The 25,000-nt window shown below is 47.8% G+C and overlaps 1 protein-coding gene across 5 annotated transcripts in view; it reads right to left on the bottom strand.

Annotated features, from left to right (window-relative positions):
• Positions 1–25,000, bottom strand: part of Arhgef37 (Rho guanine nucleotide exchange factor 37) — a 61,659-nt gene that overhangs the window by 9,900 nt on the left and 26,759 nt on the right. For 4 of the 5 annotated variants that reach the window (XM_028774259.1, XM_028774261.1, XM_028774257.1 and 1 more), the window contains exons 5-13: positions 18,190–18,389; positions 16,375–16,505; positions 15,565–15,669; positions 14,822–14,932; positions 13,403–13,732; positions 11,112–11,240; positions 9,030–9,225; positions 7,403–7,563; positions 3,894–4,147 (exon numbers count right to left, since the gene is read on the bottom strand). In XM_028774259.1, coding sequence (XP_028630092.1) covers positions 3,938–4,147; positions 7,403–7,563; positions 9,030–9,225; positions 11,112–11,240; positions 13,403–13,732; positions 14,822–14,932; positions 15,565–15,669; positions 16,375–16,505; positions 18,190–18,389 — 1,573 coding nt within the window. In that variant the 3' untranslated portion in view covers positions 3,894–3,937. Of the gene's footprint in view, positions 1–2,502; positions 3,650–3,893; positions 4,148–7,402; positions 7,564–9,029; positions 9,226–11,111; positions 11,241–13,402; positions 13,733–14,821; positions 14,933–15,564; positions 15,670–16,374; positions 16,506–18,189; positions 18,390–25,000 lie in introns of those variants that run through there. The other variant, XM_028774258.1, reaches the window with a different exon arrangement.

The following is a 25,000-nucleotide window of genomic DNA, read 5'->3' as shown; positions in this document are numbered from 1 at the left end:
TATGCCCATCTCTTCTATCAAGCCTCCCACAAAAACCTCTACCCTCCAAATCTTCCCCTTGTCTAAGCCTGGTGCAAGTAGTTCTATGATGTCAATGGCACTGAGCCCTGCAGAGCCAAAAAGCACCACAACACTAGTATGCCTCCAACCAGGAGTGGGGTTCATAAAGGTTTCAGTATTTCTGCTCCTTCTGTGACATTCATCTATGCAACACATATTGGACACCTCTAACTCGGAGCTATGACAGAGATTTAGAAGGTTCTGGAAGGAAGCAGCACTCCTCATAAAGCAGTGTCATTTATGGGTATACGAGGCACATAGCCAGAGCCAGGTGATTTCCCAAAACTGTAGCCCTGAGCATTTCACTCCTTCTCCTTCAACAGCTCCAGTGGCTCCCATACTGAAGCCCTCTGTCTTTCAGGCTTGCCTAGTGTGTCTCTTACTGCCTCTGCTACACACACACACACACACACACACACACACACACATCCATCCCTTCACTCTGGCTCTGTAGTCTTTCATTTCTGCGATCTTCTGTCTCCTCTAGCTTTTTCATATGCCCTCCTGAGCACGTAAGCTCAGGCACCCACTGGGTCAGAGGTCATATAGCACCTCCTTTAGGAAGCTTTCCTTGCTTGCCAAGTCGAGGTCAAAGGTCAACACCTCTCTTGGGCTCCAGCTATCCACTATCCTGACACTCATAGAACTGCGTGCTGACTTGTCTGCCTCCATGCCCAGACTGTGGCTCAAAAGTGGCATGGTCCATCTGTCTGATGTCTTGCTGTATCCCCAGCATCTATGCTCAAATCCAGAGGCATCAAGGGTATGCAGTAGACACTCTAATAAACATATGAATGAACAAGGTGTCATTCTCATATCTAACAAGAACCATGAATGAATGGTATACTAGCCAACAGCTGGAGTCATACTAAGTCCTTTATTGACGGTAGTTCACATCATGCTCATCACGTGACTCAAGAGTTCACTCATCTTCCCTTGGATAATACAATTATCTCCTTGCATCCTAAACTAAGTTGGTGCTCAAAGGGTTAAAGAGTTCCCACTTTACTTTGAGGAGCAGGGGGTACCATGTGAACCATCCTTCGACTCCTGGGAGATTCTGTTCCATTCTTAGGCAATTCTCATTGTGAGTATGCATGTGACAGCCCAAGAGTGAAATAAATGAGACACAGTGCAATGGCTCTAGGCATTGGGGTAAAAAGGCACATTACACAGAGTCCCTTGGAGAAAATCCAGGCCATGCTCCATCTTCTCAGTACGCTTTCTCTCACTCTCCAGTGATTTTAATCTCACCCCCTGGTCTGAGAAACTATAACCCACATGTACTGAATACATTTTTATTTCTTCTTCGTGAGATAGCCTTGGTTCAAAGTATATTTAATTTTTCTCCCTTATGCCTATAAGAACAACCAATTTTGTTCAGGTCCCCTTTAATGGCACTTAATAAATATATATTCTGGGACCTGACAGAACAGGCTGTCCTATTCCAAGCTGCTTCTAAAGCTTCCTGCTTAGATAGCCAGTGCAAAGCTCAGGTAGGGCACAACTTAACTTATCCTTTCCCACCTCTCACCAGATCTAGCTATTTACCTCTAGGGCAGAGGTCCTCAACGTGGCTGCATGTGAGATTCACATGGTTAGCTTCCTGAAGCCCAAGACCATGGCCATGCCCAGATCAATGACATCAGCTCTCTTCGGGTGGGCTCCTGGTTTGCAGCAGCTTAGAGCTACCCAGGTAATTGCAGCTGTGAACAGCCATGCTAAGAACCCCAAGCCAGAGTCTCAACTTCACAGTGAGCTGTCAGTAAAAACCTACGGAAGCTTCAGGTACAGCTCCCCTTTGGCATCTGTGTATCTATGCTTCCTATTTTGATCTGAAGCCTGAGAAGGAAACAGATAGGAAAGTGAGCTGAGAACATCTTGCGAGAGAACCTGAGGTTGGGAAAGGAGCTGGGGAGTCTTGCTCTTGCGTCACACAGTGTTGGTGCTTTAACAAACTGAGAGGAGGCTCATTACAGACTGTCTGACACAGACAAGGATGTCTTTCTCAAGAGCCCTTCAGAAGCCAGAGTTAACAAACAGGCACTTGAGTTGGAAAAGCAGATGTAGTCTTGAACATACTGAAATAGCCACCTGTTATATGCTCTCTCCCTCAAGAGGGTCAATTCCAAATGTGTCAGTGGATCACTCTTTTCACTGTCTTGGGATCTTCCAATTACTCTTGACCTAAAGCAACAGCCTGGGGACATTGCCCAGTAGTGAATACACCCAACACTGCCCTCCCCCCCCACTATGGGCCTGTCATCCTGGAATAGGGTCTGCTTTGAGGGGTTTCTGTTTCCAGATTTGAGAAATAGCTTGCTCATCAAGTACTAGTCATTGGGGGGCTGGTGAGATGGCTCAGCGGTTAAAAGCACTGACTGCTCTTCTAGAGGTCATGAGTTCAAATCCCAGCAACCACATGGTGGCTCACAACCATCTGCAATGAGATCTGATACCCTCATATGGGTGTTTGAAGACAGCTACAGTGTACTTACATATAATAAATAAATTTTAAAAATCTTTAAAAAAAAAGTACTAAGCATTGGGACTTTGGCTACCTAGATTACATCCAATGGCCTGTGCCATGCAACAGCCAGCTACAGACAATGACTGTGTGTATGTCATAGTCCCATGAGATTATATTGCCTTGTGATGTCATAACCTTGTTAGTTTGCACACTCCATGATATTCACACAAAACAAAATCCCCTAACCGAGCATGTCTCAAAATGTGTCTATTGTTAATCCATGCTGACAGGGCTTAGAGTCGGAGCCTGGGTTTAAGAAAAAAGACACTGTTGACTTAGACATGAGGGGTGACGGTAAGACTGCTTTACTTTGCTAGCCCAAGACAGCCAATGGATGCACCATCCTGACGCCACTAACTGTCTTTTTGTTGGTGTCACACTTCCTGGTTGACAAGGGACCTTTGCATCCTCAGCCTCGTGCCATCCTGACTGAGTCCCATGACTTAGTTTATTCCTAAGTGGAAAACTGCAATTGTGCCCTATGTCTTAGGCCTCACATCTACCCAACTTCAGCTCCCTGAAGCCTCCATGGCATCAGAGGTAAACCTAGGCCAGCTGTGTTCCCCTGGTTCTTCTACTCAGAACCAGGAAGTCACGCTATCTCTCACCTACCCAGTTCGCCAGGCCAGCAGTCACCTGTCTCACAGAGTTCCACCAGCACTGACTGCCAACTTCCTTTGTCTCCTAGTCTGAAGAAAACACCAGATGTATATACCATTGCAATCAGCCTCACACACCGGCTAATCCACCTTCAAATTCTCCTCTTCCCTGGAACCACCTCTGAGTTTGTACACACAGTCTAGACTTGTACAGAGACCACACCCATTTTCAGACCCAGTAGAGAATCTCCTCAGACCCTAGGCCCACGGCTTCCCCTTGAGCAGGACTCTCCAACAGTTCACTGTTCACAGTAACTCAACTCAAGGCAGTAAGAAAGAAAAGAGGACTGGTGAGCCATGATGTTTCCTGGCAACGCTGTGGGAAGTGTACTATGGAGACAGGCAGGTCTGATCTTCTTCAGAGATGCCCCACCTGCAACTAACACAGGCAACATTTATCCTAGACATGAAAAGGACAAGAGGTAGGATGAGTTTCGAGCTGTGGCAAGCCCTAGCTAATCGGCTGTGGCCTTGAGATGGCTTCTTTATGCAGACTAGAGTGGCACTGCTGAACCACCCACTGTGGCCTCCCACACCAGGCATTCTGGAAGACCTAGTCACCACTTCCTGCTGCCTTCTGGGTGCCCTTCATGTCTCTCCCATTCCCACCGTGCTTTGCACCATGCCCCCTAGGTCACACACACCTTAAGCCTCTGCCTTTAGGAATGGGGGTTCCAAAGAGGGCATGCTAAGAGAGAAGATTCCAGCCCCAGGGAGTTGGGCTCGAGGTCCTGGCCAGAAAGTTGGAAGGCACATATCCCCTCTGTCCATTTGCTTCCACCAGGCTCCATTCTGGGTTCCCCTTCTTGTCTTGGGCTTCTAGGATGGTCACAGGCTGGCCTGCCTGTAGACTCAGCTCATGGGTGCTCCTGGCCACAAAAGGATAGACTGCTACCACCTGAAACACATGGGAACAACACAGAAATGGTCAGGGGGCCGACAGCCAAACTCCATCCAGCAAGGGTGACATCCTGTATCCCCACAACGCTCACACATAGTCTAGTCTCTTCTGCTGGACACATCACTTCCTAGGCACTTCTTAGCACTAAAGATGCTGGGCCTGCTAGCAGTGTGGCTAATAATTAGTTTGGCTGACACTGTTCTAGCACTTTGCTAGGCTCTGGGTTTTACTACAATTCCATCCTGCATTTGCCCTATCTTTTTTTTTTTTTTTTTTTTTTTTTTTTTTGGACAGGGTTTCTGGCTGTCCTGGAACCCTGGAACTTTCCTTGTAGACCAGGCTGGCCTTGAACTCACAGAGATCTGCCTGCCTCTGCCTCCTGAGTGCTGGGATTAAAAGTGAGCATCATCCCTGCAGCCGTGTCAGTAGGTAGCCTCAGCAGCCTCTTCCTCCCTAGATCTAAGGAGTTAGTTTATCTGTCCAGACCAGTGTCTAACCTAGGAATAGCGAGGTGTGGAAGACATGGCTACTTTTTTAGGGCAAAGCATCGAAGCGGAGAAAACAATAAGAGGGGGAGGCATTCATCAAACTGCTGTCTAAGCTCCCTATGGCTCATTGTCATCATCTACAAGTGTCCATGACAACGTCCTACCCTCTAGGTTACTGAGGAAGCAGATGGATGAATGCCTGTGCAGGCTTTTCACAGTGCCTGGTGCAGAGTAAGCGTCCAGTCAATGCAGCTTGCTTTGATTCCTTACCATCAATGTGACCGATGGCTCAGAACAATAAGCATCATGGGAGAGTACCCTAGGAGTCCCACTGAGGATCCAGGAACAGAGGAAGGGGAAGATGGACCACTGCTCCCAGGAAGATCTTCCTGGAGACTCCATCTACACCTACCAGAGCTGGATAACTGGACAATGGCAGCAACTTCACTCCCCTTTGGTGGGGGAGGGGCGCTGAGTAGGGTGGTCAGGTCCCTAGTGAGATTCTTGGGGACCCTTTGTAGTTCCTGCTGCATTACATCTAGCTGACGCTGAAAGAGGTAGGGGTGGTGGGCACTGCATACCTCCCCAGACGCTGGCTCTCAGCTCCACGGTGCCCTGACCCAGGGCATCCCGTACCCATCCTGAGCACTTCTGGGTCCTGCTCCTCTCTGTCCACAGTCTTTCTATCACTCAGGTCTCATCTTTGTAGCCCTCCCTTGTCTGTGGATGGCTGATCCACCCAATCCTCCCAAACCACCCAAGGGTGCTTGAGGTGGGGGGGGGGAGGGGAATCAAGGTCTCTGCCCCTGAAGAGCCAAACCCTTCAGTGTTGTAGGGATTGAGCACCAGGGCCTTGCACAGTCTCAGCAATCTCTCCCTCCCCAGATCTGAAGGGTTATTGTGCCCAACACTCCCCCACTGATCTTCATACCTGCTACACATCTTCCCTCCCTCCCTCCTTCCCCCTTCCTTCCTTCCTTCCTTCTTTCCTTCCTTCCTTCCTCCTTTCCTTCCTCCCTCCCTTCCTTCCTTCCTTTTGATGTTATTCATATCTCATACCAGTCATTCCTTTAAAGTATACAATTCAGTAGCTTTTAGTGTAAGTCCCAGATACATGCAATCATCACCACTATATAATTTCAAAAATACTCCCATTGTGACCAAAGAAAGCCTGTAACAGTTAGCAATCTCCCCCACTCCCTTCTCCTCAGCCTCTGCCAACCAAAAACCCACCTTCTTCCTCCACCAATTTACCTACTTTGGACATTCATGTGAATGGGATCCTACCCTATGTTTCTGGCCTTCCTTCCTCTTGGCATGTTTGTCTGTGTTGTAGCCATGTTTCTAGCCTTTCTCTTGGCATGTTCGTCTGTGTTGTAGCCATGTTTCTGGCCTTCCTCTTGGCATGTTCATCTGTGTTGTAGCATGTCAATATTGACCTACTTTGTTCTTTTTTATATCAAAATAATACTCCATGCTACAGTGCTGCAGAACCATATCCTCCAATCATAACGACCAACATCTCTGTCAGAACAGTGCCACTACTTGTCCGAGGCACATAAACTCAAAGAGGGAGTGTAAGGAAAAGCACTGGACCCCAATCTACGATTCCAGCCACTGCTTCCTGCACCTCTCAGCCATCCGCATGTCATTCAGCCCTAACTGCATGTGGTCTCATAAGCATGTAATAGTGGAAGACTAACTGATGGGGCGGGGTCGGCGGGGTCCATCTATGCAGCTATGGGAAAGTCAACTGCAATGGGGTGAGACTTTGCAGCTACTTTGGGGTCATCCTCACTTCTAAAAGTAACACCTCACCCATCTCCTATAAGAAAGCCAATAAACTTCTTGGGTTCCCACTTCGGACCTTGGTGGAGCTGTGCTTTGGTTTGCCATTGGTGTCCCATGAAGAGGGAGCAGACTTTGCTTACAGCTCTCCAAGGAGCGTTCTCAACACACGCGGCTCCATCATTGGATAGTTTACCTACTTATATTGATAGATACTTGGGTTCCTATAAATAATGCTTTCAAGAACGTGTGCATCTGTGCTCCCCAGTGTTTTTGTAGGGAAGACTGGCACCCTCTTCAAGGGCACAGGGTCTGTCTGAGCCAGGCCCTGCAGACTTCACCAGGAGCCTCACTACAGCCTGCCCTCTCTAGTCCCTCGAGTTCTGGCTTCATCCGTTCCTCTTTGGACCCTTGCAGATCACCAGGTCTCTGCATTGCTGTGTGTGCTTTCTGAGAACTTAACCCAGGCACCCCGCTGCACCCCCTTTATCCAGTTAACTCCTACTCCTCCTTCCTATGTAAGGAAAAAGCATTCTTCTTCAGAAAGCCTCTCTATTCCTGGAACTCTGGACCTCACCACAGCAGGGAACTTGTATTTACCCACACATCCACGAGGCTAATCTAATCACTGTTTCCCCCCAGGCGGCAAGCTTGAGGAGGACCAGGGCTTGCGCCTGTTCATCACCATGACTCTCATTTAGTACCGTGCCTGGCAAATACAGAGTGAATGGAGGACTCCCGTATATCCTGCTGAGAGTGGGGATGTTGGATTAACTCCCTGGTGTCCCTGTGGGAAGTCCCTCTCTATGCGTTCCACCCCTGGCCATGATAAGAACTTATCACTGGTCACTGCCTGGCCTCACAAGGAGGTGGGCCCTCCGATGGAAAGAGCAGGCACTTCAACAGTAGAGGAAAATCCAAACCGTAGTGGAAGCAGATAAGGGGAGGCAAGCCCTCAGCCCTCCTCCAGACTCACCTGGCTCATGGTTGGGACAGTGGGGACAGAGGGTTGGGTGGGCTCTTGGGTTGGAAGCCAGTAGTCTTCATGCATCCCCGTCTGGCCTCTGAGCTCCTTCTCGCTGGGAATGATGGGATGGTATAACTGAAGTTTTCCAGCTGGCACATACCCCCGGTGTCCTAGGAAACATGCAGAAGGTTCAGTAGCTGCTAGCCAGCTTCCTATCATTTTCAGTGGTGTGGAAATCCAGTAAATGTGAGTGTTGGAGCCTGGCTTCCCAGAGTTACAGAGACAGTTCAAGATCACCCAGGACCTGCACACTCCCTCCCACCGTCCCACTCTGTAGTCACTGCTCCTAGCTGGGGCTTGCTCCCACTGGGACAGCCCATAAGGTCTGAAACCATCTGACAGAGGAAGTTCATCCCTGGGCTGGTATGACAAATGTTTCCCCTTGGTGGCACTACTGTTCACATCCCTCTAGTGGCCGCCCAGAGCAAGGCTGCTTGCCCAGCTCTCCTCAGGACCAGGACTGCCTTCCACAGTTGATGCTGTCCTTCTGGGCTCCTTCTCACCAGCACCCACCCCACGCTGCCCAGCTACTGCCCCCGTGAATGACCACCATTGCCTGCTTCCCAGGTGGGTAGAGTCTTCACACCAATCAGGGTCAGTCCATGTCACTGTCACTACCTCTGTCTCATGCTGACACAACTGTGTTCAGAGATGCTCCATGCCTCCCTGCAATAACGCCATTAGGAAAGCCCCAAAGCCTCCCTGATGGTCCTCATACTATTTCCCCACAAACGTGTTTTCCCAGTGTACTACTTTCTACTTTTCATTTAATTATTATTATTTTAAACAAGGTCTCACTGCACAGTCCCTAGACCTCTCTACATAGCTAGGGATGGTCTTAAACTTGTGGTCATTCTCCTGCCTCTGCCTTCCTCATGCTGGAGTTAGAGGCATGCACCATCATACATGACTCTACTTCATTTTTAAAAGCTGGCTTGGTTTTTAAAGCTTGGCCTTGTGCCATACAGTAATGGCAATACAATCACAAGCTTATGGACTAGTGGCATTTTTTTTATAATACACATAAAGGTATTTAAGTAACTATTGTATCACCAACAATAATCCTGCGCAACCCTTGTGTTTAGGATATGCCACTGGGCCATTTCATTCCCCTGGGCTCACGGTACAGCTCACCTTTATCTAATTCACACATGAGCCCCAGACGTCAGTGACGCAGCCCAAGTCCATGACCATTAGAGATCTACTGTCCCGGTCATAAATCAGATTCTGAGAGAGGCTGGGCTGCAAGCATCCCTTCTCAGCACACATCTGTATCTTTCAAGGTACTATTCAAGTTCCTTCCACACAACGTTAGTGTGTGTGTGTTCTCTAAAGCTTGCCTTGCTTGCCTGGCACCCAGGAACGGGGTGAGGAAGGCTACACTGGATCTTACTTAAGACATTTCATGCACCACTGAATTACTGTAAGCTGACTGAGCTCCTGCATTCGTCACTGGGTTCATCCCTCCTGAATTTGCACAGTCAGATTGTCACACAAGGACATCCATGCCTCCCTAGTGGCTTCTGGCAGCTGGCTTTCCCAAAAGGAGATGAAGCAGTCACGAGGGCCCACATACCCCCTGTGTCTACCAGCCATCGACTGTTGTTGCCTTTGGTATCCTTGTTTTGTAGAAGGGCCACGATTTGACCCCGCGGCAGTGTCAGGTCCAGCGTCCCAGTCCCATTGATGTTGCTTGTCACCTGGTATAGCTTCCCAGGGCCATATCTGGTAAGGAGAGCCTGCATCTGGTGTTCAGACCCTGGAAGGAGTGGCTGAGGGAGCAGAGACAGACAGTGGAGTTTGGGTTAAGTGTCAAGGCTGTGCCAACAGGAGCTAAGAGCTGGGAATCTTATCCAGCCCTATCTCTGTCACTGAAGACTCCATTCTGATGGGGACAACCACGCCCTCTACTCCATGGCTGGCTCTTAGCCTCCAATAACATTTTAGAAGAAATTTTCAACTAATTCAAGTCTAGATATCTGTCAGTTATAAAACTTGTGTGATGTAGCCCTAAATTCTATGCATAGACCCAAAGCTAAGTCATTGCACAGGAGATGTCTTATCTAGGTCTTTGAACCACGCCAGGCTATGGGCTTTGTGGTTCACCAGGAATTAGCCATCTGGAATCCTCAGAAGCTAATACAGGACCAGCACTAGCTCCTGACACTCCTATGGATAAAGGACAGCTAGCTGTGACTCTGAGAATTTCCATTGCACACGTATTGGACACCTACTGTGTGCAAAGCACTGGAGCACACTTCATACAGCAAGAACACCATGGCTGCAGCAAGGACATACAGCAGAGTTTTGTTCAGACAGAAATTGCCATCTAGCTGGGAAGAGAGATTTGGGAGAGAGAGGACCTCAGTTTATCCCCAAACTGCCTGGCATTTCCTTTGTTTTTCCCATTCACTGTTTTCAGCAAAAGTATTATTGAGAGGAGTTCAGGTATGATTGCCCCCTTCTGTAAAACCAAGGGGAAACTAAATGTGTAAATACATATATTTACCATATTCTCTACTTAAACTGTGTGTGTGCCTGTTGTATTCACTGCATCACATATGGTTATCTGGAGATGTTGGATACAGGGCAGATAGAGGTGTCTGTCAGGGACATCTGGGCATCAACTCTTGCCCTAGTACTGATGAAGCGTCCGAATTAAGAACCAGGATGCACACTGTTAGTCCTTGTACTTGAGAGGAAGAGGGAGGGAGATCTCGGTGAATTCAAGTCCAGCCTGGTCTACATAATGAGTTCCAGGACAGCCAGGGCTGCAGAAAGAGGCTCTATCTCAAAAAATCAAATCAAATCAAATCAAATCAAATCCAAGGTTGGGCTGGAGATGTAGCTCAGTGGCAGAACTCCTACGTGGTGTGCACAAGGCCTGTGTGCTGTGTGCAACCCCAGCATTGCAGAAAGGGAATAAAATCAAGCAGATAGATGTTTCCAGGCTAAACATAGAGGTGGCAGGTTTTTTTGGGGGGGGGAGTATTACTGGGGGGCTGGAGAGATGACTCAGCAGCATCTGCTCTTCCAGAGGACCCGGGTTTGGGTCTAGCTCCCATATGGCAGCTCACAAGCACCTGTGACTCCACTTCCAGGAGCCCAATCTTCACGGCTCACAGCTATCTCGGGCTAAGCCCTTGCTATGTAGCAAGTTCAAGGCCAGCTTGAGGTATATAAAAACTATCTCAAACACACACACACAGACACACACACACCAAAAGGTAAAACACATGCTGCCTAGGTAAGATGCTCAAATGGTTTAGGAGATAGCTTTCCCACCCTACCCCCCCCCATGTGTGTATGTGTGTGTATTAGAATATAATATTTTATTTTGTTTTGTTTGTTCACAGAAAGGAGAGACAGGAAGAAGAAATGCTTCCATGAGTAACAGGGAAAAGAAATAGAGAAACAGGGGGGCGGGGGGGTGTGCACGCCTTTAATCCCAGCACTTGGGAGGCAGAGGCAGGTGGATTTCTGAGTTCAAGGCCAGCCTGGTCCACAGAGTGAGTTCCAGGACAGCCAGGGCTACACAGAGAAACCCTGTCTCGAAAAACCAAAAGAGAGAGAGAGAGAGAGAGAGAGAGAAACAGGGGGAAGGAAGCTTCAGCTGATCACCTGAGAGTGGCTGGACATGGCGGGGAGGGACACCTACCTGAGTGGTGGATGGTGGAAGCACCTTCTCAAAGCTCTCCTGAAAGAGGCGGAGCTGGCTACTGCTCTGGCCTAGTGTGTGCTCCAGCAGCTTCTGGAAGTCCGGCTCTGAGACGTGGTAATGAGGCAGCTGAGTGGGAAGATGCTGTCAGCTGAGCCTCTGCAGGAGAAGGGACCACGAGGTGCCGGGGCACCCACCCTCTAGTCCCAGACTGCTACTTTTGTCTGCCCACCTTTCTGTTAAGAAAACATCCCTCCATGGGGCAGAAGATCACTGCCACCATGATTGCCTGGTGATTCCCTATCTTACACACATGCAGAAACAAAGCCTGCCTAAAAACCAGCCCAGCCAGGGAGGAAAACAGGCAAGAGATTGGGAGCGAGTCATGACACTACATATCTACAAGCGGGTGTGAGCCCTGACCCCTCCTGGGGCCAGGCCATCCTGCTCTTCTCTGTGTTCCAGCCACCTTGGCATAGACTTGTAGGTACAACTTGTGAGTACTGAGCTCTCCCATGAGGCCTCTACCCTGCTAAGACTCTCCCATAGTCTCATCAGACAGCTCAAGAGTGAATGAGACCCCACAGCCAACAGACATGTCCAGCCCTCTGGGTTATTGCCAGACTCCAGCCTTGCTCCTGACTGCAGAGAGAAGATGGCCTTTGCCATGCAGGCCTTGAATCACAGGAGTGAGGCCAGGTGAATGACCCACTGGATATATATATACAAGGGATATATAAGCAATCCTAGGCAGGTCATAGCCATCCATAGTTCAGGACCAATCAGGAGATGCTCCCTCTGCTTCCCCATCACCACCACCACACATGCGCTTTCTATGCCTATAAACCTCTGGCTGCTCTGGCATCCTTAGCCCTGCTCACCCAAATGTCAGACTAGTAGGAGAAATTGGAAGAAAACAAAAGGGTTATCCAATCAGATTCACTCTTCTTGTTATTCACCACTAGGCCTATTTCAACTTCATACTTCAAACAGTATGCCAGAGGCAGGGCCCAGTACTAAATAGTAAGAGATCCAAAGGAGGAACCACTTGGATCTCTGGGCCCCACCCCCAACTGAGGGAAAACATGGCTCCCCACAACTCCGGCAGAAGGCAGGCTCTAGTAAACACCAAGCAGACATGTGTTAGGACACACATTACTAAAGTTCTGTTGGTGTACAGAGGGTGAGGAGCGGGTCTCCACTCCTCCGGTGCAACAAGAATTCTGGGTGCTTCCTGAAAAGACTGGTTCATCTGTCACTGGATGGTAGGCATTGAGAGAGGCCTGGGGGGCCATTGAGGTATTTCCAAGTAAAGAAGAGTTCGTACAGAGACACAGTGCCGCTCAGGTAACGTGTTGGAGGGAAGGACATGCCGCAGCAGCTGGGTGGGACCATGGATTGAAAAGCTGGCAGGAGTGAGGAGGTGAGGAGATAGGAAGTGGGGATAAGGAGGAGTCGGGGAGTGGGAAGTCAGAGACGAAAGGGAAACACAGAAGGCAATGTTGGGACGAAGATCATGGAAATGGTTCCCAAGGCCTGACTCATGCCATTCAGCTCTGACACTGATGTTACAGAGCCAGATGCGCCTCCTGTACCAACTCAGACTTCTAAATTCTCCACTGTAAGTTTGTGTGTGGTGGTCTGTGTCTTTTGAATCTGATTATACCTTCAGTTGATGGTTCCTTTTGAAAGGCTCTTAATCACTGTGTTCAAGCTCCATTACTGCACAATCAAGGGTCAAAACCTCCTGACCTCTCTGCATCTTTGCACAAGCTATTTTACCTCTCTGGGCTGTGGCTTCTTTATTATTGAGAGGACCCCACCCTATACAGGATTGCTTGAGGACTGAGTGAGGCAGTGCCTGGAAAGGTCCCAAACAGGTTCCTGTTCAGCTAGACAGGAACAGCTAGGTTCCTGTCTAGCTAGACAGGAAACGGCTGCTAGCCATACAGGTAGTAATCCCAGCTGGACACATTACTCCTGACTAGACAGAAAAGACATATGTCTCTGTCACCATCTTGTCATACCCTCTAGGGAGGATTTGCTGCTGTTTTTCCAAAATAACCTCCTCTGCTCTTGAGTCCCAGGATGACTTAGGGGGACCTAGAGTCCAGCCTGGCCTCTGCTTCCACTAGAGATGGAGAAAAGGCATGAGAGACATCTCGAGGGTCCCCACTGAGTCCTGGGTCCCAGCAGCCTATTTAGTCCACATTGTCCCCACCTCTGCCCTGACAACAGCTAGGCCTTTGCCTGGCTGTGCTCCACAGCAACCTCAGTCCCAGGAGCCTTACCAGGGCCATGCTGCTCTCCGCCCTTTGTAGCACTTGATCGGCAAGGTCTCTCTGGAGGACCACAAACGTGCACAGGATCTGGCCCAGCCATTGCATGACTAGTTGGTTAAACTGTGGGAGCTCAGCCACTAGCAAGGAGTTGAGCGCCTGGTATGTGTGCCGGGCCGCCTCCTCCTCGTAGGTCACACTACCCACATCCAAGAGTTTCTCTTCTACTCGCTCGAAGTCCAGGAGTTTGTCCAGACGCTTCTTGATCAAGTTCTGAGGGCCAAGCAAGGCTCTGGCCAGATTGCACAATGGTTGCCACACCAGGCCTTTCAACCGCTGCCTCTGTAGGGAGAGGGGAGCGTGGGAACTGGGATGGGGGTGGCAAAGGGTAGAGGCTGGGGGGGGGGGTGCTGGAGGCACATAGCTGGGGTTCTAGACCCCCTCCATTGGTAAGCTGTGACTTAGCATATCCTAACCCCCTGCTGCCTAAACTGTGGATGGCAGTCTGTACAGGATCATGACTGAACAAGATTCAGCAACTGTAAAAGCTTTCTCAATGTACGTTGACTCAAAATGAATTCTGAAATGTGTATTTATGTGAAGTGATGGTCTCAGCGTTGATGATTGTACGATCAAAATACTCATCAACTCTGAAACCCTTTGAGGATGTTCTGAGTCCAGAGATCCTATATCTGCATCAAATATTCAGCCAAGGTTTTACTGGTGTGAAAATAAGCCGCACACCATCACATTAGGGCATAGATGTGCCTTTACCTTTAATACATGGTCAAATTAGATGTATTTCAAAGGATTGTTTTAAAATATTCCCTTACAGAGTATCATCAGTAAATCTGTATACTTATTACATGCACTTATATATCTAGGTCACATAAAAGTTCCTCAGGGAATGAAGTCGATGTGGAAAAATCTTCAGAACCCTGTTCTAACCTCACTGAGTCTTGTGCTTATGGTGTGGAAATGGAGTTAGTATGTAGGGTCCTCAGAGTACAGCCTGGGGAAGGTTCTTAACTCCTGGTACTTCTTGGTGTTGTTATTATGTGAAGACCTTGAAACACACTCTTGTATAGAATGATACTTTGGGACTCAGACTCCATCTGTGTAAATGACCCGAGAGATGGAGCTCTCTGGGCCTCGAGCTGCCATTAGCAGAACGGGACTATTAATAGTGCCTCATCTGAAAGCGTGTGTTGAGGGGTAAATGAGGTCAGGAATGAAAAAGGCGGGCACGCTGCCTGGTACAGGGTGCGGCTCACTGCACATCAGTTGGGTTATTTTTATCAGTAAGCGCAGGAATAGCGCTCCCTCCCCTATTGGATGTGACAGTTGTATAAGTGCCTGACTTCTAAATATTACCCTTGTCGGCCCCACCACCTGCCTATCAGAGGAAGGGGGAGGAAATATCCCACTCACAAACTGCAGGAAGGCCTGGAGCTGAAGGTCCCTCGCTAGGCTGCAGTACTGTTCCGCAGGTCCCCCAGGGATATCCAGACTCCGTTCGTGTGGCCGGAAGCAGAGGAAAGCCTGAGTCAGGGCCAACAGAGATAGGTGGTTAGGTCCTACCATGGCCATCTTACGCCTAACCCGGGATTCAGCAGACCTCCCAAGCAGTTTTCCAGAGTCTCCACATTTGCCACCTATCCTTGCTCAACCTGGGGGATTAAAAGAAGCTTGCTGAGCTGGGGTCCTTATCTCTTCACTCCTTTTGGGCTTGTGAGCACCACAGTTACCTGTGGGCCACCCTGGTGAATCTTTTTGCCATGTGCACACTCTGCAGATTCTATTCATGCTTTTCTGTAAGCCAATGGACTGCTTCCATTCAAATCAATGCTTGAAAAAGAAAGAGCCAGGAGCTGGAGAGATGGCTCAGTGGTTAAGAGTACTACTTACTGTTCTTGGAGACGACCTGGGTGGGTTTGGTTCCTAGCACCCACATGACAACTTACAACCATCTGTAATTCCAGTTCCAAAGGATCGATGACCCTGACCCATGAGAACTCTAATGGACCTAGAAGCTGCCTCTAGTCCCCCAGGTTTGTGGCTACAGAGTGCAGTGTGCTTGTCAGCCCACCTGGCTGACTCCTCACCCCACAGTCCCTGCAGCCGGTACCTCTGAAGCTTGTGGGCCTGGCCTTTGGACTCTGCAGGGCTCTCACCTCCAGATTATCCATGTAAGCTGCCACATTGCTCTTCAAATCCAGCACACACAAAGACACCCACTGGAATCTTTCCTCCAAGTCATCAAATTCCTTGTCTTCTGTCTGTGAGTAAAGCCATACGTGTGAAGGTCAGAAGAGCCACATGGGGGCAGTGTATAACTGGTTTCTCTGCCTCAGGCACTCACCAGAGATAATCTCTCTACAGATTTTGGAAAGACAAGAAGAGCTGGCTCATCCAGCTGACAACTGAGTAGGGCCGTTTAAAAAAAAAAAAAAAAAAAAAGTATAAACTGTATGTGGTGGTGATACAGGTTTGAAAGTCCAGACCCTAGCACATGGAGGCAGGAGGATTATGAGGATGGCATAGCAAGGACTTGTCTCAAAAGCAAACAGCTTTTTTGGGGGAAGTTTTGCCATCAGACCATGTTATCAGACACTAGAGTATGAATCCTGGCTCACATGCGTCCTAGCTGTGTAGCTGTGGACAGACACTTCATCCTCTGGTAGCCTCTGCTTCCTTGTGTGAAAACTGAGATAAGAATACCTACTTAGTCCTGCGGCTTAAACGTTACTGCTTTGGAAGAGGCACTCACTTAGTCTGAGCCTGGGAACTGTTCAGACTGGTGCTCTGCCCACGCTCGGGGCCTGGTTCCTTTATAAGCAACGTGAGCCCGGATACTGGCTCTTGAGAGTCAGGTGCTGTGCTTCCTTGTGGTCCCTCACTCTCCGCTTCGGCTATCTCGCTTTCCAAAGGTACCTCATCCTGCTTTCATTCCAGTATCTTCCCCCACCGGAAGACTCGCTCACCCTGGCTACCAGCCCCGCCTCCTGCTTCAGCAGCTGGCTCAGTCTGGTGGTCTTCTTGGAAAGAGTATGTGTGTTGATGCGGGCCAGTCGCTCCCGAAGGCTCAGCTGCTCCACTTTGGTATACTTTAAGGCTGTGGCAACACGGAAGAAAAGGCTCTGTGAGTGACTAAGGTAGACCCAGGAGGCAAACAGCCCCATCTCCTCCTGACTTGGCAATCTGCTCCACCAAATTACAGCTGGCAGGATGATAAATTCCGGCACTCAGGGTTCTCTTTGTCCCGAGTGTGATTCCAAGCTGAAGAGCACCCGGCCTGCTGTACTTTAAACAGGTTCCTTGGGGCCTCGGTTTTATTTGTTTGTTTAACTTTGTTTTTGAATGAGGACTTCATCTTGCAAGGTTGCTGGGGGGAAATCACCTAAGACAGCAAGTGTGAAGGGACTTTCCCAGCAAGCTTGATCAAGGTCTACCAAACCCTCCTGGCTCAGCACCTCTGCCCTCTGCCTCTTGTCCACCGGATGAAGAAACAAGAATTGGAGAAACCTCAAAGACCCCAGGCCTAAGTTTGAAACTCTCTCTGTTCCTTACAACCCAGTGACTGTATATATGACTGCACTAAGTATATATGGCTGGAAACCATATATATTCTGTTTACCCAAAAGGGAAGTGGAACTGGCCTTAGGAGTTTTAAGGATCAAAAAAGATATTGAAGGAAAAAATATAGAAAAATTAAACTTCAAACAATGTACTGACCACCACTCCAACTGCTGGACATTGTATATGTGTGCAAAAGTATCACACTCTGCCCCGCAAATATTTATGAATTTGAAGTAATTATCTTAAAAGTAAACATGAAGGGGCTGGAGAGATACCTCAGCAGTTAAGAGAACTGACTGCTCTTCCAGAGGTCCTGAGTTCAATTCCCAGCAACCACATGGTGGCTCACAACATCTGTAATGAGATCTGATGCCCTCTTCTGGTGTGTCTGAAGATAGCTACAATGTACAGCATATAGCTACAGTATACATAAGATAAATAAATAATTCTTTAAAATTAAAAAAAAAGTAAACATAAAGGTCGGAGAGACAGAGAGAAGCGCACTGGCTGTTCTTCCAGAGGATCTGGGTTTGGTTCCCAGCACATGCAACTCTCAACTACCTGTAACTCTAGTTCCAAAGGATACCTTCTTCTGACCTCCATGACAAGTATGTGGTACACAGACATGCATGTAGGCAAAACACTCACATATACAAAATAAAAACAAATACTTTCAGCCAGGTGGTGGTGGCACATGCCCTTAATTCCAGCATTCAGGAGGCAGAAGCAGGAGGATCTCAGTGAGACTGAGGCCAGCCTGGTCTATAGAGTGAGTTACAGGACAGCCAGGGTTACACAGAGAAATCCTGTCTCAAAAAATAATAGATAGATAGATAGATAGATAGATAGATAATACTTTAATAATGCTTTCTAAAAAAGTAAACATGAGCTAGATTCTTGGTACCATGCTTACGGTGGACAACTGAGTTTTTTGATGCATGGATACTGCTTCCTTTTATAACCCTTCCTACTACAACAACCTAAGAGGTGATGTATTCAGCCACACACATCCACACACACACACACACACACACACACACACACCTCTTTCCCTGCCAGAGGTGATGGGGACTAAACCATGGCCTTACACACATCAGACAAGCACCCAGTCAGCAGAGCTCCATCCCAGCCCCACATTTTCATGATAGATGAGGCTATCACAGGTGAGCTTTGGATCTAGGAATGCTATCCCTGATGCACCCCTAAACACAAGTCCTTACCCACTTCCTTGCGCATCTTGTATTCGTTGATATTGCTGTTCACATCTTGGAGGGCAGAGGTGGCTCTCTGAAGGACAGGATGGGCACTGGCATCCTCAGGTGTGTTCTCCAGGATTTTCTGCAGCAGGAGGGGGTACTTGGTAATCCTCTGCAGAGGGATTACAAGTAAGAAACTGAGACCCGAAGGTCCAGCCTGTGGCCTGAGAGAGAAGGTTGCTATTAGGCAGGTAGAAACCATCCTTTAGGGGACCAGTGGCCCATCTCTATCACTGAGAGTGTGTGATATCAGGCAGTGCACTCTCTCCCTGCTGTCTTTTCTGTAACTAATAGAATCTAAAATATTAGGCAGACAGAGCCACTCCTGGGCCTTGATTCCTGATCTGAACAGAATCCAGGACTCTATCAGTCCTATTTACCCTCTCAGGAGCAAACATGGTTGACTATATGCTCTTCCTTGACAAGTGTTACTTGGTAGGACCCAGAGACCCTCTGACCAGTGTCTGCTCATTTCATGGGCTACTCTTTCTGCCTGACGCGAGAGCCCTTTCCTCCACGCGTTCCCTTGGTGACCTCGTGTGGTCCCATAGCTTTCGATACAGCCCAATCCCCTGTTTCTGTCTTTAGCTTCTCACCAGGGCATCAGAATCACATGCTGAACTGCACTCAACTGTGACGTCACATCTCTAGTCACATAATGTCCCAAGACTCAGAGGTCACTCACTTGTTATTTTACTTAACAAAATAGGCTATTGCTTAAAAAAGGTTTGAGGGCCAGTGAGATGGCTCAACAGGTAAGGGAGCTTACCAAAAAGCCTGAGGACCTGTCTCTGAAGCTCACATGGCACAAGGAGAGAGCTGATTCCTACAAGTTGTCATCTGATCTCCACAAACACATGCACGCACATACACATGTTAAGTAAATAAATGAGTATAAAAGTACCACAGGGACATAATTTTTATGGGGAAAGTAACAAATTCCTTTAAATAGCTTAGCACAAAAATAGATAAGAAAATATTAATGTGTTAACTCTCATTTCAGGTGGTAGGTAGGAGGATATTCATCATATCATCCTAATTTCCTGTAGGTTTGGAATTTTTATCAGAATGTAATGATTTATTTATTTTATTTCATGTGCATTGATGAGTGCTTTGCCTGCATGTATGTCTGTGTGAGGGACTCTGATGCCCTGGAACTGGAATCACAGATAGTTGTAAGCTGCCATATGAATGCTGGGAATTGAACCTGGATCCTCTAAAACAGCAGCCAATGCTCTTAAGCACTAAGGCAGGTCAAGGGCCACTGGGAGAGGCTCCAGCAGAAGGCCTTCTTTGGCTATTCTCAGATTCTGAGATGTGTATAGAATTCTAGCCCCTAACTTGTCTCTGTGTGTCTCCTACAAGACTCACAAGTGTTCCTAGGGGCCAGCCTCCAGGGCCCTGTAACAGAGCCCTCAAGTCCTTCCTAAGGAAAACTCTTCAGACCAAATGTTCAGGAAAGAAACAGCTCATAGGCTAAGAATAGACATAGCAGGTGGGAGCCCGAGGTGGGGCAATGGGTGGACTTCACCTGGACCGTCCATCTGCTCACCCTAAGGGTGTCCCAAGCTCAGATAACTGTGGGCGGGTATTTTGGGAACTCCATTCTAGGCTGACATTCCATGGGAAAGAGCCAGCTGCCTCCCAGGGACAACTGTCACTATAGTAAAAATCAGAGGCCTAGGGCTCCTTAAAGAGATGATTGCATTCTTTTTAATGTCACCAAGGAACCAGTGCAGAATGGTGGAAGCCACTCACATTTGTAGCTTTCTTAAAATAGCACGGAGGAAAACTGTATGCGGCATCTCGTATAGGTAATAGGAGTGGAAGGGTAACACAGAAGGCCAGGGGAGTTTGGCAGAAAATGACTTCTTTCATTCTCTCGGGAGTGTCACAGGCTGAAGTCTTGGACAGTTGGGCAATATTTTTAAAATATATAAATCCTTTGCTCCACCAACCCCAGCCTAGACATCTACCCACAGAAATCTTGGCTCAAGCAAACAAGGGTAGAGGTAAGGTGTTCAGCAACTTCATGATTGCACACGCGCGCGTGCACGTGTGCACACACACACACACACACACACACACTCCACTGATAGAATAATAGAGGAGTGAAGCAAAATCTGGGAGCTGTCCTGGAGCAAGCTCTACGCAGCCCTGAAAGGAACACGGCAGAATTGCTCACACTGTCGTGAGACAATATTCACAGCTACAATTAAGTAAAAGTTTAGAATAGCGTAGGAGTCTCTTTTAAAACAGCACTACCCGGGCGGTGGTGGCGCACGCCTTTAATCCCAGCACTTGGGAAGCAGAGGCAGGCAGATTTCTCAGTTCGAGGCCAGCCTGGTCTACAGAGTGAGTTCCAGGACAGCCAGGGCTACACAGAGAAACCCTGTCTCGAAAAACCAAAAAAAAAAAAAAAACAAAAAAAAACAGCACTACCTCCCGCCTGCTTCTCTACCGGCCTCTGTATTGTTCTGTCTGTAGCTATATAGAAGAAAATGAAACAGAGAATGGTAATCCCACAGGAAGGCTAACAGACAATGGAGCTCATGTGTTTGAGTATAATTTGAGTATTATTTTCATATTTAAGATAAACACAATTAGCTGATAAAGGAAAACAGGTTGTTTGCCTTCTCCAAACACTGTTGCGTTTGCCAGCTTTCTAAAACGTTGGTTTCCAGGCCTGGCCCTCCTCTGCTAAGGCTCCCTTCCCACACCACTCCTTCCTAATATAGAGCTTCCTGTTCAGCCTTTGTTTCTGTCTTAAAGCAAAGGTTACCCTGACAGCTAATCCATACAAAGCTGAAGTCGTCAATATACGTTCTGAGACCACAGTCTTACTTTTCTACTACTGGGATACAACACCCTAACCAAGGCAACTTACAAAATTGTAAAGAAAATTTAATTTGGGGCTTACAGTTTTAGAGTGTTAGAGTCCATGATGGTGGAACAAAGGCAGGGGAGCAGGGATAGCTCAAGTCTTGATCCACAAGTTGGAAGCGGGGTGGGGGGAGGGGGAGAGAGAGAGAGGGGGGGGGAGGGAGCGCTAACTGGGAATGGCAATATCCTACACACAGACCTGTGCTACAGAAATGAGCACGGGTCTCACGTGTCCCTCTGAACACTCAGAGCCTGAACAGGGCAAAAATATACTGTGATTCCAAGAGCCAAAATACTTCTGTGACTCTCAGACTCTTTCCAACCACACACACACACTACTGCACTTTTATATACCACCTTAATACATAAGTCTCAGGATATCTACAAGGATATCATCCATTCTCATTTCCTGACCTCCCGGGTGGGTGAGCTATCGTGTTATGTTATCATTAGCGCCTCATTACACAAGAAGTCAGGTCTGCCTCCCCCGTGGGTTGCTATCCTAGGGCACACAACCCTCTGCTCCTTCACGTTCTTGTACTTACGCAGAGTAGTTTCTGGATTTTCTCTCCTGACCTCCAAACTTACTTACTACATATAGAGACAAGCTAATTTTAGAAGTCTCCTCACAGCTTCTGGAGTTCTGGTGCCTGAGTGCACACTGAAGCCCACATTGCAAGAAAATGCTTTCCCTTTCTTTCTCCTTCATATCAGACTTAACATTATACTGGCTTTCCCAAGTTCATTTATAGGTAGGCTCCATTTCCATTTTCCAGGATTTATTGCGGGATAATAAATACATTTAATACTTGGTATAAAACGAGCCATTGCGACGGACAGGACCGAGAACTGCAGAGCGACACAATTCCTGCCTGGCGGAGAGGACTAGAATAGCCAGGACTTATTTAGCATCCCTTGTGTCGTGTGTCTATGCTCCACCAAGCCCTGTTAGGACTCCCTTCAGACCCATAAGGAAATTGGTTTTGAGACGTGGAACGACTCTCACAGGAAGGGGCTGAGCCCCATCTGCCACCATGCCAGCCTGGCTCTCTGGAGCTGCAGAAACAGGACAAACAGCAACCTCGTTGCCAACTAGTTATTGTTCCTGGCATAGCTGGGGGGGGTGCGGGGGATGGAACCCATGGTAGGCATCCCACCTAGGTTTCTGCCGCTATACGGCAACATAGGCAGATGGTTTGCAAAGGAAAATGTCTTCAAATAGTACATTCCATGTTCCTTTGAAGTTCCCTCAAAGAGTGTTGTCTGTTTCCATAGTCCTTTCTCCATTGACTACAAGGCTTGATCTGAATGGCTGGGAAGCCCAACGGCTTGCCCTTCCCCTTGCACCCTGTGACGACCGAGTGAGCACCAGCTGCAGGAAGCACTCAGGCCATCCATGTGTCCAGACCTGGGCTGGCTCTGTGTCTCCTCTGTGGAGAAGCCTAGCAAGGTCAGCAGAGCTGACCTGCAGTTGATGCTCTGCTGCAGGTCAGATGCAGGCATGCTCAGCCGAGAACAGACTTTAACTGAGCCCAGCTAAACGGATAATGTGCAGAAGTAGAAGCTAAGGAGACATCTTGTTTTTAATATTTGCACATTTATTTGAGTGTACGTATGTGGACACATGTGGGCCACAGCACATGTGTGTGGCCAGAGGAGAACTTGTGGAAGTCTGTTGTCTACTTCCACCATGTTCTGGAGAGTGAACTTAGGCAGTCAGGTTTGGTGGCAGCAGTCAAGTGCCTTTACCCACTGAGCCACCCTGCCTGCCCAGTAAGTGTTGTCTTAAGGTATTGAGGTTTGAGGTGGTTTGTTACCTAGCAAAAGCTACTGGGAACAACAATCTCCTAAAGCTATTCTATGCTCTACACAGCATCTGCTATCTCCTTTTTACCACAGTCTCCTCTACTCCCTTTTGTCCCACACTGGGCTCTAGCTTTCCTGGATTTTGTAGTCTGCCTCACATCAAATAGCCCTACAAAAGCCTATGTTTTTGAGACCTATGAGAAACAAACATTAGTTTTTTTTTTTGAGGAGAGGATCTCGGATATGAGTATTTGAAAAAGAGGCTCTGATGGAAGGAGGGCAGTTGAAGACAGAGAGAAAGACAAGACAGATGAGAAAGGCTGGCTAGCTTCACACCATGCCACGTGCACACATCTGCTCAGCGCTTTTCTCTGGGGTATAAAGGAGCACCTGCGTAAGGTAATGACGGCTTCCTCTGTCCTTCCTCCACCAGCCTGATTTCTCAAGCCTGACCATCAATTTCCACTTGGCAAGCTTCTTAAGTTGTGTTTGGTGGCTTCTGCTTGGTTCTGGGTTTTCACTGTTGTAGTCTGGAGTGTTTTGTTTACAAGCAGGATCTTGCTATGTAGCCCTGGCTGACCTGGAACTCTCTATGCACCCAGCCTCAAACTCACAGAGATCCTCCTGCCATTGAATCCTGAGTACTGGGATTAGAAGTGTACAGCATCACGTCCAGCCAAGTTTAGGTGTTATGAGATATGGTCTTGCTATGTAGTTCAGGTTAGCCTTGAACTCATAGCAATCCTCCTGTCTTGGCTTCTTAAAAAAACAAACAAAAAAAAAAAAAACAAAAACCAGCTACCCTCTGGGTGAAGAGCTACAGACAACTAACTGCTACCAAGAAAGGAAGAATCAGGCTTCTTCAAGTATGAGCCTCCTGATAGGTTGTCTAACCCCAAGTGGTCAGGCCTTGTTTATATCTATGATCTCAGCTCATACACATATGAACAACACTAAATATATTCAGCAGGATGTGTATATGTGTATGTGTATATGTATGCATATATATATACATATATGTTACATATATAACATATATATGATAATAATAATTACAGAAGAAGAAGTCCCAAGTTTGAGAGGGAGCTGAATGGACCCAAAAGGAGTTGGAGGCAGAGGAAGATGGGGTGGGGTGAAATTATAAATACGGCATTCATGGATGAAATAATCAAGAAATGGGAAAAAAGAAATACTAAGTTTTTGATAGAAGGGAAATAGTACAATGAGAACCAATAACAAATCACACAAGCAATAAAAGAAATCTGCTTTTCACACACACATACACACACATACAAATCTTCAATAGAGAAACAAGATGAATCACAAGAAAATATCCACAAAGGACTCTTCAACATCCAAAGAGATGGCTAACTTGTTATAAGATAGACTCAAATAAAGCCAGACAGAGGCCACCTCCTGACCTAACCAGGGCAAGCCTCCTAAGGCTGGGTGACATGCCGCACTGGAAAGGCTGTGCGAGACAAGCGTCACTGCTGACAGGGATGTAAATGGGCACGCCTTTACAGGCAGGTTTTAGTTACACGGCACTTCTGAAAAATGTACTTTGCAGCAGAGTAAGATGACGGCAAATCCTGAAAAAAAAAATGCCCCGCCTATAATATTGAGAGAATGAAAACAAACCGAATGTCTACACACCGACACGGATCAAACAAGCTGCATGACCACCTGGTGGAAGCGTGCATGCGCTGAGAGTCAAAGGATGAGGAACGACATATGGAAGCACCTCCAAGAGAAAGACAGATGGAACTGGCTTCTGGTTAGAAGTTTAGCCAGACATGCTGGTGCATGCCTTTAATCCCAGCACTCAGGTTAGGGAAGCAAAGGCAGGCAGAGAGTCTCTGTGAATTCCAAGGATAGCCTGCTCGACCAAGAGAGTTACAAGACAGCCAGGGCTACAGAGAAACCCTATTGTGGATAGAAGTGGAGAAGTAGAAGTAGTAGTTTTTTAAAAAAAAAAAAAAAATGATATGTGTTCTGGGCTTGCTAGAGCACACTTTCAATCCTAGCACTTTGGAGGCAGAGGCCTCTGAGTTTAAGGCCACCTTGATCCAGGGAGGGAGGGAGG

This window comes from Grammomys surdaster, unplaced genomic scaffold (assembly GCF_004785775.1).
Source record: "Grammomys surdaster isolate TR1022 unplaced genomic scaffold, NIH_TR_1.0 239, whole genome shotgun sequence".
Taxonomy (NCBI): domain Eukaryota; kingdom Metazoa; phylum Chordata; class Mammalia; order Rodentia; family Muridae; genus Grammomys; species Grammomys surdaster.
The sequence above is the reverse complement of the archived record's forward strand: the minus strand, read 5'-3'. Positions and strand labels throughout refer to the sequence as shown.